The following is a 22,947-nucleotide window of genomic DNA, read 5'->3' on the forward strand; positions in this document are numbered from 1 at the left end:
TTGAGACTTCAGGCTATATAGAGCAAGAAATGCGAATAACGAGTATTTGATATTTTGGCTATAGTTTCATATTAGTTTTCTTTCTGGTGTACTAAATATTTTTTGTTTATATTACTTACATACTGAATATATACTAATGACGCCTGGATGGCATAACACTTTTATTAGTCTTGGCTTCACACCTTTATTACACCTGACGGTTACCGAGTGAGAAAATGAAGGGGTTGATCGCTGAAATGTCACAGTAGCTAGAGTTACCAGACTACAGTCTCTCTCTAACAGGGGTGATTATGAAGATGGGGGTGGCATAATAGGGGTTATTGCAGTGGTATAATAGGGATCGCTGCAGTAGGGTGTTGGTGGTGGTGGTTGTGTAGATGGTGGTAGTGCCTGGGTGCTCAGTCTGGCAGTGTGCTGGGTGCAGAGAGGATGGTTGCTGCTGCAGCTCTCTGACTCCCTACCACTGACACTTGTGAACGAGTGACAGCAGCTGAGAACCAATATATTACATCACGAGAACGATTCAGACTCGCAGTCCTTCATGAAATTATAAATAACTTTTATTATTTTATAAAATAAAAGATAATTCGATCACTGAGAGCAACAGGTAGTGTACGTGTGCGTGGTGTTTCGGGTATTGTCAAGAAAAGTGAAGACAGGTCACTGAGGCAAAACGATGTAAGGGTCACAGACACCCCTAGAATATCGTGAATAGAAATGGGGTCACGAAAATGAGTGAATTTTTCTGTTTGAACATATTGGGAAACTCTTCAACTGAAGACGCAATTCCATGCTAATGGCCACACGAAAAATAATTGAATGAAGCTGGGGAAGGTGCTGGTGTGACCTTTTACTCTCCCTCAACACCCCATATTTTCCCAAGATCACCACCACTCCCACCGCCACAGCCACCATGGACAATGAAACACCGTATGACTATGGCACCAATGTGTCTGAGAGCTACATCCTACTGGTGAACAGGAGCTGTGGGAGTGACAACGTCACTGACTTCCTCAACGTGAGCAACTTGTACCCTCTGGATCTGGCTATACCTCTCTATGGGTACGCAATGCCAGTATTGCTCCTGGTAACGACTGTTGCCAACACTATCATCGTTGCCGTCTTGTGGCAACACCACATGCGTTCCCCAACTAATGCTGTGCTCATGGCTATGGCGCTCTCAGACATGCTCACTGTGCTCTTCCCGGAACCCGCCTTCTTCTACATGTACACACTCAACAACCACGCTAAGCCCCTCCATCCCTCAGCCGCTTGCTACGCCTGGAGCTTCATGCACGAGGACATCCCTAATTTGTTTCACACAGCATCCATCTGGCTGACTGTGGTCCTGGCGGTACAGCGGTACATATATGTGTGTCACCCTCCTCTGGCCCGCACCTGGTGTACACTTCCCCGCGTCATCAGTGCTATTATCTGGATCTTCATCTTCGCTACCATTCACCAGGCGCCTAAATTCTTCGACACCGTGTATGACTCTGTGGAAGTTAAATGGCAAGGCGAGTGTGTATTTGTTTGTAGCGAGAGGTTCAGCGACTGGGTGAATCTGATTACTCCCAACATTTATTTCCCCATCTACTTCTGGTTCCGGGTGGTGTTCGTAAACCTGGGTCCCTGTATGGTGCTCGTGGTACTCAACTTTCTTCTGTTTAGGGCCATGAAAGAAGCGCAAAAACGCAGGAAAAAACTTTTGCATGACAAGAAATCGAGGAAAGAATGCAAGAAACTGAGTGACTCCAACTGCACCACACTGATGCTGATCGCTGTTGTGTCCGTCTTCCTGGTGACGGAGATGCCACTTGCCATAATCACGCTCCTTCACATAATAACCAACATGGGCATCGATATTTTCTCCAGTGATTCCTATTATTTGCTCACGTATTTCTTCATCACCTCCAATTCCTTCATTATATTCTCGTACCCCATCAATTTTGCCATCTATTGTGGCATGTCGCGAAAATTCAGAGAGACATTTCGTGATCTCTTTATTCGTGGACACGGAACGACTCGAAGGGAAAACTCGACTCGCTCGGCCAACAACGGTCGTGTACGAACTTTCCGCTCTTGTACCTCGGAGACCGCAATATGCGGGAGAGCGACACCAGGCAAAGGCACCAATTCGCGCCGCACTTCGACTGGCTTTCATCTCTCACCCAAGTTCTCGAATTCAAGTTCTTTTCATAACGACATCCGCAGCTGTGTCGCCAGCGTCATCGACTCGGCAGCGGAGATATCACCTAAACTGCCGCAAATGTACAAGAAAAACGTATCCAAGACGACGGGTTCAGTGCTTAAATCCACGGAAGTTCATTACTATCCTCTTGACGCTTTAGAGATGGGAGGTGTGAGAGACGAGACATTATCACGAAACACAAAGCACGAAAACAAGGAAGAAGACATTTCCCTGATAAACACACACGAGACTGAGGGTCGTGTCAGCCCTGCATCACAACTCAAGTCAAATTTTGAAAGTCGAGCTACAATTGGTATCGGCACTTTGTGCTCTGATACTGACGACAATTCAGATCCATTGTTCAATGAAACAATTTTGTAAACATCACCAAACGCTTGTTATGAACTACCATGAACATCAAGAAGAAGAATCGCTCGTAATGGTGAGAAACTGGGTTCCTTTATTAGTTATAGATTTTCAAACATTTCAGCATAAATGGGGAATAAAATAATAAAAGGAATGTAATTGGCTCATTTACACGACCCAATTAACGGGCACATTTTAGTAAGTTTATTTAACAACAACTATCCAGGTTTATATAGGTCAAGGCATTAACTATCAAGTTATACATAGGTCAAAACATTAACTATCAAGACCCGAGATCCAAGTATTAACTATCAAGTTATATCACAGGTCCAATCATTAACCATACAAGCATACACAGGTTTAAGCATTAACTAAGCAGGGATACAGGAATACACTGGAACAAGCATTTACTATTTAGGTATTCACAGCTTCAATAATAAATTAACAAAGGTCCACGCATTAACTATGCAAGCATACACTGATGCAAACACTGATTATCCAGGCATATACAGATCAAAATATCAGCTGTGCCATGATTCACAGTTCCAAGCATATACTATGCAGGTAAACACAGACTCAAGCATTACATACACAGGCATAAACAGGTTCAAACACAACAGTGCTTTTAAAGTATAAGACGCGAGAATAAAAGAATAATGTTACTCTACAAGATCTTGACATGAAGGAAGAGATACACATGTTTATTTCACTTAAGAAGATGCTACATACCATTGTCACTTCCACGAATGTCAGGGTCACCTCGAAGACACATACCTCACGCCAGGGTCACCAAGAAGACAAATACCTCACGCCACGGTCACCCAGATGACAGATACCTCACTCCAGGGTCACAAGAAGACAGATACCTTTCGCCAGGGTCACCAGGAAGACAGATACCTCACGCGAGGGTCACCAAGATGAGAAACACTTCATGCCAAGGTCACTGTAATGAAAGACTTAATACCAAATCCACCAAGATGACACACGCGACCATAGGCTGACAAAAACTATAAAAGTTTGTGACAATTATGCGTTTTAACAATACTTTCAGTGGCAATAACAACAGTTTAAGCAGAATAAAGAATTATTTCAGTTGCAGGAGAAATTGTTCGCTGACGAAAACCAATACCAGTGAGAAGGATTTTTTTTAGGGGAATACAAATTAGATTCAGAGCTCTAACAACACTTCCAGTGTAACGATAAACAATTTCTGTGGAATGAATAATAATTTCAATGGAACCGACAAATATTTCAGTTAATTTAAGAATGTTTTAAGTGGAACGAACAATATTTTCAATGGAATAAACAGCAGTTTCAATAGATCAAATAATTTCAGTGGAACCAAGAACAATAATTTCAGAGGAATTAATATTTTCAGTTAAAATAACTATTATTTCACTGGAAAGAACAAAAGCTTCATTGGGAAGAACAACAATTTCAGAGGAATGATGAACAAAAATTTCTAGAGAAGTCAATAATTTGCATGAAAAATCACAATAATTTGAAGGAAGCAAAATTTTAAGTGAAGGAAAACTAATTTTAATGGGACAAATAACAGGAACAATAAATTTGATGGGACAAATAACAGGAATAATTTTAATGGGACAAATAATAAGGAATACTAATTTCAGTGAGATAAATAATAGTTTGAGTCGACTGAAAATCAGTTTTGGAAAACCATGAATTTCAGAGAAGTAAAAAATGGTATCACTTGACACTGGTGAGGGGCTCTTGATCTAGGGAATTGGATCTGTGCTCCGGTTCCCTAAATTGAGTCTTCCATCCCCCTCACATGCACTTTATAATCCTACGGGTTTAGCGCTCCCCCATGATTATAATAGTAACAATTATAATATATTAGACAGAACAGTTAGACATAATAGTTAGACTGAACAGTTAGACTGAACAGTAACATGCATATGAATACATGAAAAATAACTGAATGACGTTGATGACAGTGTTGATGTCACCATTTTCCGTTTCACTTAAAAGAACAATATTCTCAGTGGGAAGAATAATAGCATTAATGGAAGGTAATACTCTCAGTGGGATGAATGATACTGTTAGTGGGATGAACAGTAGTTTCAGTAGAATAAACAATATTTGTGTTGCACTGCAACAATGAACTGTTGCAGTGGAATGAACATCAGTCTCAGCTGGATTAACAGTCGCCTCTCACAGTACTTCAATAGCTCATACTTTGTATATCAGTGGTATTCAATACTAACTACTTGATGAATTCGACAAGTGCAGCATCTGAGTACCTTCACGGTGCTCATCACCTGCTTCTAGGCTGAGGGACTGAATACCTCGTCTTCTACTGTCTTCTGTGTTTAACTCTACAGTTTTCAGATTATGTCCTTGTATTACTACAAAATGTGTACAGAATATGTTGTATGTTGCAGACGTGTCTAATTCATCAGCTCTTACTGTACTTAATTTCTAGTTCATGATGTCTTCTTCATCCTCTCTCCCACATGACCTGTGTGACCTTCACCCTCTCTCCCACATGATCTGTGTGATCTTCACCCTCTCTCCCACATGATCTGTGTGATCTTCACCCTGTCTCCCACATGATCTGTGTGATCTTCACCCTCCCACATAATCTGTGTGACCTTCTTCACCCTCCCACATGATCTGTATAACCTTCTTCACCCTGTCTCCCACATGATTTGTGTGACTTTCACCCTCTCTCACACATGATCTGTGTGACCTTCACCCTCTCTCACACATGATCTGTGTGACCTTCTTCACCCTCTCTTCCACATGATCTGTGTGACCTCACAGGTATGGTTATTGACACTGCCCAACTTAATCGGAAATTCTCATAATCTGAAAATATATCTGACAGCCATTCATCCAAATTCTCTCTCACTGACTGAATTACTAATTTGTCTTCTCTCATACTCTTCTGTCATCAGCTTGAACTTCTTAGTTTTTCTTCTTTCCTTTGCCACTTCACTTACGCCTCCTGGCATTGACCTGATTACCTCCTCTGAGTCCTTTCGCCAATCTCACTCTCAAAATATTCCTGACTTGTTCACTTTTCGTGGTGCTCTTATTGCTGATCTTGATTGCATGATTTCTAAGAGTTTTCTCGTCGCTGTCAGCTTGCCCTTACTTCTGATAGGTCTAATACAAATACTGTTAACCTTCCTTCTGACAATGGCAATACGGTGGTTGTCATTGATCGCAAGGATTACCTCGGAAAGGCTGAATCTTTGCTCTCTGACTCACACATTTACATTTCTCTCGCATTTCTCTCTCATAATCACACCAAGAAAAATTTTAACTGTAATTTACAAACTCTCTCTAATCTCTGTTGTCTTCACTTCAGTCTTGTTCTTTGAAACGTTGTGGTCGTAATCCAGTTTCCCGCGGAACCTATGGGAAGAATCACAATCGTTTTAAGAGCATGTGATTCTTGCAAGATTAAAGGTCAGGTGGCATTATCAAGACAACTGTGGGTGCTTGTTTTTTATAGATTCATCAGTGGCATCTTCTCTGGGAGAGAATATATCATAGGTGGAGATTTTTCTGATTAATACCACTGCGTTGCCTTGAAGTGTTTCTGTTGTCTTGTCTTCAAACTTTCTCGCTTTCGGTGGAAATTTTCTCAGTCTGCCTCAGCGATTCATGGTGACAGGATGGAAGGCATCAACTACCTAGAAAGTACTACTGTGGGAAATACCGAGCAATTGCTAGGATTTATTCTTCCTTCAGAGTGATTTTATAATGTGTGAGTGTTCCCTCGGTGCGTTCCTGGGTACTGCCCTCAAGTAGTATATTACCTCTTATTTACGTTAATAACTTTCATAGGTGTTATAAATTATGCTTAGAAATAAAATAGACAATAATAGTGTAAAAGGGGGATGCTGTAGTATAATATTGCACAGAAATTGGTATATACCACAATAATAAATACAAATTTCTCCAACGCAACTTAATATACAAGTAACCTGTGATGGTCTTGTTCCACAACCGGTTGTCGCTACAGATATCTGAATCTTTATTTCCCCGGGAGGATATTCGAAGGGATAAAACAACTTGAGGATAATGTTTTGTTTACTCCGTCAGGAAAAGATTTTTCTCTGGACGCCTCAACTCAGTTACTCCCTCTGCTTAATTTGTTGTATTCACACAAGATATCGGAGGATAGAACGTAGTGAGTGTGCAGATCCTGTAGAGTTTATGTTGGAGTATTACTCTTGAGTTCTTCAGTTTAAAGTGGTAATAACATCTTTCCCGGTGTAGCCTCGTGAAGCTCGTGGCTACACTTTCTTGACTGCGTCATAACTGATAATGCCTATAACTTCTTGGTTCTCTATTTGACTCAAATACTTGACCGTATCGGCTTAAATACTTAATGGTAAACAGGCAAGTGCTTGAAGTCTTCACCTGGTGTTTGTATAGCCAGTCACTGCTCCTCGCAAGCAGCCAACCTTTCATTATTAATTTGATCAAATTAATATCTGAATATGAAGACGATATGTTCATGATGGCAAGTCAAAGCAGGTGAAATCGTAGATCTAGAGAGTGTACAGAGATCCTTTACTGCACGTATAAGTTCTGTCAAGCACCTTAACTACTGGGAACGCTTGGAAGCACTTGACTTGTACTCGTTGGAACGCAGGAGGGAGAGATATATCATAATCTACACTTGGAAAATCTTGGAAGGAATGGTCCCAAATCTGCACACAGAAATCACTCCCTACGAAAGTAAAAGACTGGGCAGGCGATGCAAAATGCCCCCAATAAAAAGTAGGGGCGCCATTGGTACACTAAGAGAAAACACCATAAGTGTCCGGGGCCCAAAACTGTTCAACAGCCTCCCATCAAGCATTAGGGGAATTGCCAATGAACCTCTGGCTGCCTTCAAGAGAGAGCTGGACAGATACCTAAAGTCAGTGCCGGATCAGCAGGGATGTGGCTCGTACGTTGGACTGCGTGCGACCAGCAGTAACAGCCTAGTTGATCAGGCCCTGATCCATCAGGAGGCCTGGTCATGGACCGGGCCGCGGGGGCGTTGATCCCCGGAATAACCTCCAAGTAACCTCCAGGTAAGCTGCAGGCGATCAAGTATGATGGTTTTTTCCTCTATAAAGGAAAATCTTATAATAATGTGCTGCTTTTAGGCTAATAACCTAAAGAGAATTTTCTTGCGATCATAAAACACATTAAAATGCGGATTATGTGTAAAATTTTCGACAATTAGTGTCCTACTAAATGAGCGTAAAGCGAAAACCTGTAAACTGTTGTACACTCTTGTAGGAGAGATTGTATGTTTTGTGTCTGACGGAGAACTGAGCACGTCGTGAATGACGTAGCTAGTGTCAAATACTACAACACCATACCAATGTTTCCAGTACATTATTAATACTCACATTACCTCCGTATAATGTTTATGCTAAATAAAGGCGATATTGACGCTACCCGGTGATAATACTGATGCTACCCTGTGATAATACTGATGCTACCCTGTGATAATACTCATGCTACCCGGTGATAATACTGATGCTACCCTGTGATAATACTGATGCTACCCGGTGATAATACTGATGCTACCCGGTGATAATACTGATGCTACCCGGTGATAATACTGATGCTACCCTGTGATAATACTAATGCTACCCTGTGATAATACTGATGCTACCCTGTGATAATACTGATGCTACCCGGTGATAATACTGATGCTACCCTGTGATAATACTGACGCTACCCGGTGATAATACTGATGCTACCCTGTGATAATACTGATGCTACCCTGTGATAATACTGATGCTACCCTGTGATAATACTGATGCTACCCGGTGATAATACTGATGCTACCCGGTGATAATACTGATGCTACCCTGTGATAATACTAATGCTACCCTGTGATAATACTGATGCTACCCTGTGATAATACTGATGCTACCCTGTGATAATACTGATGCTACCCGGTGATAATACTGATGCTACCCTGTGATAATACTGACGCTACCCGGTGATAATACTGATGCTACCCTGTGATAATACTAATGCTACCCTGTGATAATACTGATGCTACCCTGTGATAATACTGATGCTACCCGGTGATAATACTGATGCTACCCTGTGATAATACTAATGCTACCCTGTGATAATACTGATGCTACCCGGTGATAATACTGATGCTACCCTGTGATAATACTGATGCTACCCGGTGATAATACTGATGCTACCCTGTGATAATACTGATGCTACCCTGTGATAATAATGATGCTACCCTGTGATAATACTAATGCTACCCTGTGATAATACTGATGCTACCCTGTGATAATACTGATGCTACCCTGTGATAATACTGATGCTACCCTGTGATAATACTGATGCTACCCTGTGATAATACTGATGCTACCCGGTGATAATACTGATGCTACCCTGTGATAATACTAATGCTACCCTGTGATAATACTGATGCTACCCTGTGATAATACTGATGCTACCCTGTGATAATACTGATGCTACCCTGTGATAATACTGATGCTACCCTGTGATAATACTGATGCTACCCTGTGATAATACTGATGCTACCCTGTGATAATACTGATGCTACCCGGTGATAATACTGATGCTACCCTGTGATAATACTGATGCTACCCTGTGATAATATTGATGCTACCCTGTGATAATACTAATGCTACCCTGTGATAATACTGATGCTACCCGATGATAATACTGATGCTACCCTGTGATAATACTGATGCTACCCTGTGATAATACTGATGCTACCCTGTGATAATACTGATGCTACCCTGTGATAATACTGATGCTACCCTGTGATAATACTGATGCTACCCTGTGATAATACTGATGCTACCCTGTGATAATAATGATGCTACCCTGTGATAATACTGATGCTACCCGGTGATAATAATGATGCTACCCGGTGATAATACTGATGCTACCCGGTGATAATAATGATGCTACCCTGTGATAATACTGATGCTACCCGGTGATAATAATGATGCTACCCTGTGATAATACTGATGCTACCCGGTGATAATAATGATGCTACCCGGTGATAATAATGATGCTACCCGGTGATAATAATGATGCTACCCGGTGATAATACTGATGCTACCCGGTGATAATAATGATGCTACCCTGTGATAATACTGATGCTACCCTGTGATAATACTGATGCTACCCTGTGATAATACTGATGCTACCCTGTGATAATGCTGATGCTACCCGGTGATAATACTGATGCTACCCTGTGATAATACTGATGCTACCCGGTGATAATAATGATGCGGTGATAATATGATGCTACCCTGATGCTACCCGGTGATAATACTGATGCTACCCTGTGATAATAATGATGCTACCCTGTGATAATACTGATGCTACCCTGTGATAATACTGATGCTACCCTGTGATAATACTGATGCTACCCTGTGATAATACTGATGCTACCCTGTGATAATACTGATGCTACCCTGTGATAATACTGATGCTACCCTGTGATAATACTGATGCTACCCTGTGATAATACTGATGCTACCCTGTGATAATACTGATGCTACCCTGTGATAATACTGATGCTACCCTGTGATAATACTGATGCTACCCGGTGATAATACTGATGCTACCCTGTGATAAAACTGATGCTACCCTGTGATAATACTGATGCTACCCTCTGATAATACTGATGCTACCCTGTGATAATACTAATGCTACCCGGTGATAATACTAATGCTACCCGGTGATAATACTGATGCTACCCGGTGATAATACTGATGCTACCCGGTGATGATACTGATGCTACCCTGTGATAATACTGATGCTACCCTGTGATAATACTGATGCTACCTTGTGATAATATTGATGCTACCCGGTGATAATACTGATGCTACCCTGTGATAATACTGATGCTACCCTGTGATAATACTGATGCTACCCTGTGATAATAATGATGCTACCCTGTGATAATACTGATGCTACCCTGTGATAATACTGATGCTACCCTGTGATAATACTGATGCTACCCTGTGATAATACTGATGCTACCTTGTGATAATATTGATGCTACCCGGTGATAATACTGATGCTACCCTGTGATAATACTGATGCTACCCTGTGATAATACTGATGCTACCTTGTGATAATATTGATGCTACCCGGTGATAATACTGATGCTACCCTGTGATAAAACTGATGCTACCCTGTGATAATACTAATGCTACCCTGTGATAATACTGATGCTACCCGGTGATAATACTGATGCTACCCTCTGATAATACTGATGCTACCCTGTGATAATACTAATGCTACCCTGTGATAATACTGATGCTACCCGGTGATAATACTGATGCTACCCTGTGATAATACTGATGCTACCCTGTGATAATACTGATGCTACCCTGTGATAATACTGATGCTACCCGGTGATAATACTGATGCTACCCTGTGATAATACTGATGCTACCCGGTGATGATACTGGTACTACCTGATTGGTAGGAAAGACACATTGGCAACATTTAGGCAACTTTATTCCGAATAAAGTTGCCTAAATGTTGCCTATGTGTCTTACCTACCAACCTGTCGGTATTGTATACCATTTTGATATTCACTGGTACTACCTGCAGATATTACTGATGCTACATGCAGATATTACTGATGCTACCTGCAGATATTACTGATGCTACCTGCAGATATTACTGATGCTACCTGCAGATATTACTGATGCTACCTGCAGATAATACAGATGCTACCTGCAGATATTACTGATGCTACCTGCAGATATTACTGATGCTACCTGCAGATATTACTGATGCTACCTGCAGATATTACTGATGCTACCTGCAGATATTACTGATGCTACCTGCAGATATTACTGATGCTACCTGCAGATAATACAGATGCTACCTGCAGATATTACTGATGCTACCTGCAGATATTACTGATGCTACCTGCAGATAATACAGATGCTACCTGCAGATATTACTGATGCTACCTGCAGATATTACTGATGCTACCTGCAGATAATACAGATGCTACCTGCAGATAATACTGATGCTACCTGCAGATATTACTGATGCTACCTGCAGATATTACTGATGCTACCTGCAGATAATACTGATGCTACCTGCAGATATTACTGATGCTACCTGCAGATATTACTGATGCTACCTGCAGATATTACTGATGCTACCTGCAGATATTACTGACGCTACCTGCAGATATTACTGATGCTACCTGCAGATATTACTGATGCTACCTGCAGATATTACTGATGCTACCTGCAGATATTACTGATGCTACCTGCAGATATTACTGATGCTACCTGCAGATATTACTGATGCTACCTGCAGATATTACTGATGCTACCTGCAGATATTACTGATGCTACCTGCAGATAATACAGATGCTACCTGCAGATATTACTGATGCTACCTGCAGATATTACTGATGCTACCTGCAGATAATACAGATGCTACCTGCAGATAATACTGATGCTACCTGCAGATATTACTGATGCTACCTGCAGATATTACTGATGCTACCTGCAGATAATACAGATGCTACCTGCAGATATTACTGATGCTACCTGCAGATATTACTGATGCTACCTGCAGATATTACTGATGCTACCTGCAGATATTACTGATGCTACCTGCAGATAATACAGATGCTACCTGCAGATATTACTGATGCTACCTGCAGATATTACTGATGCTACCTGCAGATAATACAGATGCTACCTGCAGATAATACTGATGCTACCTGCAGATATTACTGATGCTACCTGCAGATAATACAGATGCTACCTGCAGATATTACTGATGCTACCTGCAGATATTACTGATGCTACCTGCAGATAATACAGATGCTACCTGCAGATATTACTGATGCTACCTGCAGATATTACTGATGCTACCTGCAGACATTACTGATGCTACCTGCAGATATTACTGATGCTACCTGCAGATATTACTGATGCTACCTGCAGATATTACTGATGCTACCTGCAGATATTACTGATGCTCCCTGCAGATATTACTGATGCTACCTGCAGATAATACAGATGCTACCTGCAGATATTACTGATGCTACCTGCAGATATTACTGATGCTACCTGCAGATATTACTGATGCTACCTGCAGATATTACTGATGCTACCTGCAGATATTACTGATGCTACCTGCAGATATTACTGATGCTACCTGCAGATATTACTGATGCTACCTGCAGATATTACTGATGCTACCTGCAGATATTACTGATGCTACCTGCAGATATTACTGATGCTACCTGCAGATATTACTGATGCTACCAGCAGATATTACTGATACTACCAGCAGATATTACTGATGCTACCTGCAGATATTACTGATGCTACCTGCAGATATTACTGATGCTACCTGCAGATATTACTGATGCTACCTGCAGATAATAAAGATGCTACCTGCAGATATTACTGATGCTACCTGCATATATTACTGATGCTACCTGCAGATATTACTGATGCTACCTGCAGATATTACTGATGCTACCTGCAGATATTACTGATGCTACCTGCAGATAATAAATATGCTACCTGCAGATATTACTGATGCTACCTGCAGATATTACTGATGCTACCTGCAGATATTACTGATGCTACCTGCAGATATTACTGATGCTACCTGCAGATATTACTGATGCTACCTGCATATATTACTGATGCTACCTGCAGATATTACTGATGCTACCTGCAGATATTACTGATGCTACCTGCAGATATTACTGATGCTACCTGCAGATAATACAGATGCTACCTGCAGATATTACTGATGCTACCTGCAGATATTACTGATTCTACCTGCAGATATTACTGATGCTAATTGCAGATAATACAGATGCTACCTGCAGATATTACTGATGCTACCTGCAGATATTACTGATGCTACCTGCAGATATTACTGATGCTACCAGCAGATATTACTGATGCTATCAGCAGATATTACTGATGCTACCTGCAGATATTTCTGATGCTACCTGCAGATATTACTGATGCTACCTGCAGATATTACTGATGCTACCTGCAGATAATACAGATGCTACCTGCAGATATTACTGATGCTACCTGCAGATATTACTGATGCTACCTGCAGATATTACTGATGCTACCTGCAGGTATTACTGATGCTACCAGCAGATAATACTGATGCTACCAGCAGATATTACTGATGCTACCTGCAGATATTACTGATGCTACCTGCATATATTACTGATGCTACCTGCAGGTATTACTGATGCTACCAGCAGATAATACTGATGCTACCAGCAGATATTACTGATGCTACCTGCAGATATTACTGATGCTACCTGCAGATATTACTGATGCTACCAGCAGATATTACTGATGCTATCAGCAGATATTACTGATGCTACCTGCAGATATTTCTAATGCTACCTGCAGATATTACTGATGCTACCTGCAGATATTACTGATGCTACCTGCAGATATTACTGATGCTACCTGCAGATATTACTGATGCTACCTGCAGGTATTACTGATGCTACCTGCAGATATTACTGATGCTACCTGCAGATAATACAGATGCTACATGCAGATATTACTGATGCTACCTGCAGATAATACAGATGCTACCTGCAGATATTACTGATGCTACCTGCAGATATTACTGATGCTACCTGCAGGTATTACTGATGCTACCTGCAGATATTACTGATGCTACCTGCAGATAATACAGATGCTACCTGCAGATATTACTGATGCTACCTGCAGATATTACTGATGCTACCTGCAGATAATACAGATGCTACCTGCAGATCTTACTGATGCTACCTGCAGATATTACTGATGCTACCTGCAGATATTACTGATGCTACCTGCAGATATTACTGATGCTACCTGCAGATATTACTGATGCTACCTGCAGATAATACTGATGCTACCTGCAGATATTACTGATGCTACCTGCAGATATTACTGATGCTACCTGCAGATATTACTGATGCTACCTGCAGATAATACTGATGCTACCTGCAGATATTACTGATGCTACCTGCAGATATTACTGATGCTACCTGCAGATATTACTGATGCTACCTGCAGATATTACTGATGCTACCTGCAGATATTACTGATGCTACCTGCAGATATTACTGATGCTACCTGCAGATATTACTGATGCTACCTGCAGATATTACTGATGCTACCTGCAGATAATACTGATGCTACCTGCAGATATTACTGATGCTACCTGCAGATATTACTGATGCTACCTGCAGATATTACTGATGCTACCTGCAGATATTACTGATGCTACCTGCAGATAATACAGATGCTACCTGCAGATATTACTGATGCTACCTGCAGATATTACTGATGCTACCTGCAGATATTACTGATGCTACCTGCAGATATTACTGATGCTACCTGCAGATATTACTGATGCTACCTGCAGATAATACTGATGCTACCTGCAGATATTACTGATGCTACCTGCAGATATTACTGATGCTACCTGCAGATATTACTGATGCTACCTGCAGATATTACTGATGCTACCTGCAGATATTACTGATGCTACCTGCAGATAATACAGATATTAGATGCTACCTGCAGATATTACTGATGCTACCTGCAGATATTACTGATGCTACCTGCAGATATTACTGATGCTACCTGCAGATATTACAGATGCTACCTGCAGATATTACTGATGCTACCTGCAGATATTACTGATGCTACCTGCAGATATTACTGATGCTACCTGCAGATATTACTGATGCTACCTGCAGATATTACTGATGCTACCAGCAGATATTACTGATGCTATCAGCAGATATTACTGATGCTACCTGCAGATATTTCTGATGCTACCTGCAGATATTACTGATGCTACCTGCAGATATTACTGATGCTACTTGCAGATAATACAGATGCTACCTGCAGATATTACTGATGCTACCTGCAGATATTACTGATGCTACCTGCAGATATTACTGATGCTACCTGCAGGTATTACTGATGCTACCAGCAGATAATACTGATGCTACCAGCAGATATTACTGATGCTACCTGCAGATATTACTGATGCTACCTGCAGATATTACTGATGCTACCAGCAGATAATACTGATGCTACCAGCAGATATTACTGATGCTACCTGCAGATATTACTGATGCTACCTGCAGATATTACTGATGCTACCAGCAGATATTACTGATGCTATCAGCAGATATTACTGATGCTACCTGCAGATATTTCTGATGCTACCTGCAGATATTACTGATGCTACCTGCAGATATTACTGATGCTACCTGCAGATAATACAGATGCTACCTGCAGATAATACTGATGCTACCTGCAGATATTACTGATGCTACCTGCAGCTAATACAGATGCTACCTGCAGATATTACTGATGCTACCTGCAGATATTACTGATGCTACCTGCAGATAATACAGATGCTACCTGCAGATATTACTGATGCTACCTGCAGATATTACTGATGCTACCTGCAGATATTACTGATGCTACCTGCAGATATTACTGATGCTACCTGCAGATATTACTGATGCTACCTGCAGATATTACTGATGCTACCTGCAGATATTACTGATGCTCCCTGCAGATATTACTGATGCTACCTGCAGATAATACAGATGCTACCTGCAGATATTACTGATGCTACCTGCAGATATTACTGATGCTACCTGCAGATATTACTGATGCTACCTGCAGATATTACTGATGCTACCTGCAGATATTACTGATGCTACCTGCAGATATTACTGATGCTACCTGCAGATATTACTGATGCTACCTGCAGATATTACTGATGCTACCAGCAGATATTACTGATACTACCAGCAGATATTACTGATGCTACCTGCAGATATTACTGATGCTACCTGCAGATATTACTGATGCTACCTGCAGATATTACTGATGCTACCTGCAGATAATAAAGATGCTACCTGCAGATATTACTGATGCTACCTGCATATATCACTGATGCTACCTGCAGATATTACTGATGCTACCTGCAGATATTACTGATGCTACCTGCAGATATTACTGATGCTACCTGCAGATAATAAATATGCTACCTGCAGATATTACTGATGCTACCTGCAGATATTACTGATGCTACCTGCAGATATTACTGATGCTACCTGCAGATATTACTGATGCTACCTGCAGATATTACTGACGCTACCTACATATATTACTGATGCTACCTGCAGATATTACTGATGCTACCTGCAGATATTACTGATGCTACCTGCAGATATTACTGATGCTACGTGCAGATAATACAGATGCTACCTGCAGATATTACTGATGCTACCTGCAGATATTACTGATGCTACCTGCAGGTATTACTGATGCTACCAGCAGATAATACTGATGCTACCAGCAGATATTACTGATGCTACCTGCAGATATTACTGATGCTACCTGCAGATATTACTGATGCTACCTGCAGATATTACTGATGCTACCTGCAGATATTACTGATGCTACCTGCATATATTACTGATGCTACCTGCAGATATTACTGATGCTACCTGCAGATATTACTGATGCTACCTGCAGATATTACTGATGCTACGTGCAGATAATACAGATGCTACCTGCAGATATTACTGATGCTACCTGCAGATATTACTGATTCTACCTGCAGATATTACTGATGCTACCTGCAGATATTACAGATGCTACCTGCAGATATTACTGATGCTACCTGCAGATATTACTGATGCTACCTGCAGATATTACTGATGCTACCTGCAGATATAACTGATGCTACCTGCAGATATTACTGATGCTACCAGCAGATATTACTGATGCTGTCAGCAGATATTACTGATGCTACCTGCAGATATTTCTGATGCTACCTGCAGATATTACTGATGCTACCTTCAGATATTACTGATGCTACCTGCAGATAATACAGATGCTACCTGCAGATATTACTGATGCTACCTGCAGATATTACTGATGCTACCTGCAGATATTACTGATGCTACCTGCAGGTATTACTGATGCTACCAGCAGATAATACTGATGCTACCAGCAGATATTACTGATGCTACCTGCAGATATTACTGATGCTACCTGCAGATATTACTGATGCTACCTGCAGGTATTACTGATGCTACCAGCAGATAATACTGATGCTACCAGCAGATATTACTGATGCTACCTGCAGATATTACTGATGCTACCAGCAGATATTACTGATGCTATCAGCAGATATTACTGATGCTACCTGCAGATATTTCTGATGCTACCTGCAGATATTACTGATGCTACCTGCAGATATTACTGATGCTACCTGCAGATATTACTGATGCTACCTGCAGATATTACTGATGCTACCTGCAGGTATTACTGATGCTACCTGCAGATATTACTGATGCTACCTGCAGATAATACAGATGCTACATGCAGATATTACTGATGCTACCTGCAGATAATACAGATGCTACCTGCAGATATTACTGATGCTACCTGCAGATATTACTGATGCTACCTGCAGGTATTACTGATGCTACCTGCAGATATTACTGATGCTACCTGCAGATAATACAGATGCTACCTGCAGATATTACTGATGCTACCTGCAGATATTACTGATGCTACCTGCAGATAATACAGATGCTACCTGCAGATATTACTGATGCTACCTGCAGATATTACTGATGCTACCTGTAGATATTACTGATGCTACCTGCAGATAATAATGATGCTACCTGCAGATATTACTGATGCTACCTGCAGATAATACTGATGCTACCTGCAGATATTACTGATGCTACCTGCAGATATTACTGATGCTACCTGCAGATATTACTGATGCTACCTGCAGATAATACAGATGCTACCTGCAGATATTACTGATGCTACCTGCAGATATTACTGATGCTACCTGCAGATATTACTGATGCTACCTGCAGATATTACTGATGCTACCTGCAGATATTACTGATGCTACCTGCAGATATTACTGATGCTACCTGCAGATATTACTGATGCTATCAGCAGATAATACAGATGCTACCTGCAGATATTACTGATGCTACCTGCAGATATTACTGATTCTACCTGCAGATATTACTGATGCTACCTGCAGATAATACAGATGCTACCTGCAGATATTACTGATGCTACCTGCAGATAATACAGATGCTACCTGCAGATATTACTGATGCTACCTGCAGATATTACTGATGCTACCTGCAGATATTACTGATGCTACCTGCAGATATTACTGATGCTACCTGCAGATATTACTGATGCTACCTGCAGATAATACAGATGCTACCTGCAGATATTACTGATGCTACCTGCAGATATTACTGATGCTACCTGCAGATATTACTGATGCTACCTGCAGATATTACTGATGCTACCTGCAGATATTACTGATGCTACCTGCAGATATTACTGATGCTACCTGCAGATATTACTGATGCTACCTGCAGATAATACAGATGCTACCTGCAGATATTACTGATGCTACCTGCAGATATTACTGATGCTACCTGCAGATATTACTGATGCTACCTGCAGATAATACAGATGCTACCTGCAGATATTACTGATGCTACCTGCAGATATTACTGATGCTACCTGCAGATATTACTGATGCTACCTGCAGATATTACTGATGCTACCTGCAGATATTACTGATGCTACCAGCAGATATTACTGATGCTATCAGCAGATATTACTGATGCTACCTGCAGATATTTCTGATGCTACCTGCAGATATTACTGATGCTACCTGCAGATATTACTGATGCTACCTGCAGATAATACAGATGCTACCTGCAGATATTACTGATGCTACCTGCAGATATTACTGATGCTACCTGCAGATATTACTGATGCTACCTGCAGGTATTACTGATGCTACCAGCAGATAATACTGATGCTACCAGCAGATATTACTGATGCTACTTGCAGATATTACTGATGCTACCTGCAGGTATTACTGATGCTACTTGCAGATATTACTGATGCTACCTGCAGGTATTACTGATGCTACCAGCAGATAATACTGATGCTACCAGCAGATATTACTGATGCTACCTGCAGATATTACTGATGCTACCTGCAGATATTACTGATGCTACCAGCAGATATTACTGATGCTATCAGCAGATATTACTGATGCTACCTGCAGATATTTCTGATGCTACCTGCAGATATTACTGATGCTACCTGCAGATATTACTGATGCTACCTGCAGATATTACTGATGCTACCTGCAGATATTACTGATGCTACCTGCAGATAATACAGATGCTACATGCAGATATTACTGATGCTACCTGCAGATATTACTGATGCTACCTGCAGATATTACTGATGCTACCTGCAGATATTACTGATGCTACCTGCAGATATTACTGATGCTACCTGCAGATATTACTGATGCTACCTGCAGATATTACTGATGCTACCTGCAGATATTACTGATGCTACCTGCAGATAATACAGATGCTACCTGCAGATATTACTGATGCTACCTGCAGATATTACTGATGCTACCTGCAGATATTACTGATGCTACCTGCAGATATTACTGATGCTACCTGCAGATATTACTGATGCTACCTGCAGATATTACTGATGCTACCTGCAGGTATTACTGATGCTACCTGCAGATATTACTGATGCTACCTGCAGATATTACTGATGCTACCTGCAGATAATACAGATGCTACATGCAGATATTACTGATGCTACCTGCAGATATTACTGATGCTACCTGCAGATATTACTGATGCTACCTGCAGATATTACTGATGCTACCTGCAGATATTACTGATGCTACCTGCAGATATTACTGATGCTACCTGCAGATAATACAGATGCTACCTGCAGATATTACTGATGCTACCTGCAGATATTACTGATGCTACCTGCAGATATTACTGATGCTACCTGCAGATAATACAGATGCTACATGCAGATATTACTGATGCTACCTGCAGATAATACAGATGCTACCTGCAGATATTACTGATGCTACCTGCAGATATTACTGATGCTACCTGCAGGTATTACTGATGCTACCTGCAGATATTACTGATGCTACCTGCAGATAATACAGATGCTACCTGCAGATATTACTGATGCTACCTGCAGATATTACTGATGCTACCTGCAGATAATACAGATGCTACCTGCAGATATTACTGATGCTACCTGCAGATATTACTGATGCTACCTGCAGATATTACTGATGCTACCTGCAGATAATAATGATGCTACCTGCAGATATTACTAATGCTACCTGCAGATAATACTGATGCTACCTGCAGATATTACTGATGCTACCTGCAGATATTACTGATGCTACCTGCAGATATTACTGATGCTACCTGCAGATAATACAGATGCTACCTGCAGATATTACTGATGCTACCTGCAGATATTACTGATGCTACCTGCAGATAATGCAGATGCTACCTGCAGATAATACAGATGCTACCTGCAGATATTACTGATGCTACCTGCAGATATTACTGATGCTACCTGCAGATATTACTGATGCTACCTGCAGATAATACAGATGCTACCTGCAGATATTACTGATGCTACCTGCAGATATTACTGATGCTACCTGCAGATATTACTGATGCTACCTGCAGATATTACTGATGCTACCTGCAGATATTACTGATGCTACCTGCAGATAATACAGATGCTACCTGCAGATATTACTGATGCTACCTGCAGATATTACTGATGCTACCTGCAGATATTACTGATGCTACCTGCAGATATTACTGATGCTACCTGCAGATATTACTGATGCTACCTGCAGATATTACTGATGCTACCTGCAGATAATACTGATGCTACCTGCAGATAATACTGATGCTACCTGCAGATAATACTGATGCTACCTGCAGATAATACTGATGCTACCTGCAGATAATACTGATGCTACCTGCAGATAATACTGATGCTACCTGCAGATAATACTGATGCTACCTGCAGATAATACTGGTGCTACCTGCAGATAATACTAATGCTACCTGCAGATAATACTGATGCTACCTGCAGATAATACTGATGCTACCTGCAGATATTACTGATGCTACCTGCAGATAATACTGATGCTACCTGTAGATAGTACTGATGCTACCTGCAGATAATACTGATGCTACCAGCAGATAATACTGATGCTACCTGCTGATAATACCGATGCTACCTGCAGATAATACTGGTGTTACCTGCAGATATTACTGGTGTTACCTGCAGATATTACTGGTGTTACCTGCAGATAATACTGATGCTACCTGCAGATAATACTGATGCTACCTGCAGATAATACTGGTGTTACCTGCATATGATGCTGATGCTACCTGCAGATAATACTGATGCTACCTGCAGATAATGCCGATGCTACCTGCAGATAATGCTAATGCTACCTGCAGATAATACTGGTGTTACCTGCAGATATTACTGGTGTTACCTGCAGATATTACTGGTGTTACCTGCAGATAATACTGGTGTTACCTGCATATGATGCAGATGCTACCTGCAGATAATACTGATGCTACCTGCAGATAATTCTGGTGTTACCTGCAGATAATACTGGTGTTACGTTCAGATAATACTGATGGTACCTGCAGATAATACTGGTGCTACCTGCAGATAATACTGGTGCTACCTGCAGATATTACTGATGACTCGTTGAGATAATATTGATACTCCCCTGAATTAACATTGATGCTATCCAGATTTAATATTGATACTCCCCAGAATTAACATTGATGCTATCCAGATTTAACATTGATACTCCCCAGAATTAACATTGATGCTATCCAGATTTAATATTGATACTGCCTAGAGTTAATGTTGATGCTATCCAGATTTAACATTGATACTCCCCAGAATTAACATTGATGCTATCCAGATTTAATATTGATACTGCCTAGAGTTAATGTTGATGCTATCCAGATTTAACATTGATACTCCCCAGAATTAACATTGATGCTATCCAGATTTAATATTGATACTGCCTAGAGTTAATGTTGATGCTATCCAGATTTAACATTGATACTCCCCAGAATTAACATTGATGCTATCCAGATTTAATATTGATACTGCCTAGAGTTAATGTTGATGCTATCCAGATTTAACATTGATACTCCCCAGAATTAACATTGATGCTATCCAGATTTAATATTGATACTGCCTAGAGTTAATGTTGATGCTATCCAGAGTAAATATTCATGGTATCCATTTCTGTTTTAGTTTTTCATAAACTGCTTCACATGGTACGTGCTAAAGGACACGTACGCCTCCATCTATCCTGGAATGTCTCTCACGTATATTGGAAACAGTACGAGCATCAATGTCTATCATAGTGTAATTCCA

The 22,947-nt window shown here is 40.8% G+C and overlaps 1 protein-coding gene across 1 annotated transcript in view; it reads left to right on the forward strand.

The window, feature by feature from the left end:
- The first annotated feature begins 417 nt into the window (after positions 1 to 417).
- LOC128698884 (sex peptide receptor-like) overlaps positions 418 to 22,947 on the forward strand; it is a 91,021-nt gene continuing 68,491 nt past the window's right edge. Inside the window, exon 1 of the mRNA XM_053791291.2 lies at positions 418 to 2,633. Within this exon, the coding sequence (XP_053647266.2) occupies positions 914 to 2,572 (1,659 nt within the window). The 5' untranslated portion in view covers positions 418 to 913 and the 3' untranslated portion in view covers positions 2,573 to 2,633. The remainder of the gene's footprint in view (positions 2,634 to 22,947) is intronic.

Source organism: Cherax quadricarinatus, chromosome 55, assembly GCF_038502225.1.
Source record: "Cherax quadricarinatus isolate ZL_2023a chromosome 55, ASM3850222v1, whole genome shotgun sequence".
Lineage (NCBI taxonomy): Eukaryota > Metazoa > Arthropoda > Malacostraca > Decapoda > Parastacidae > Cherax > Cherax quadricarinatus.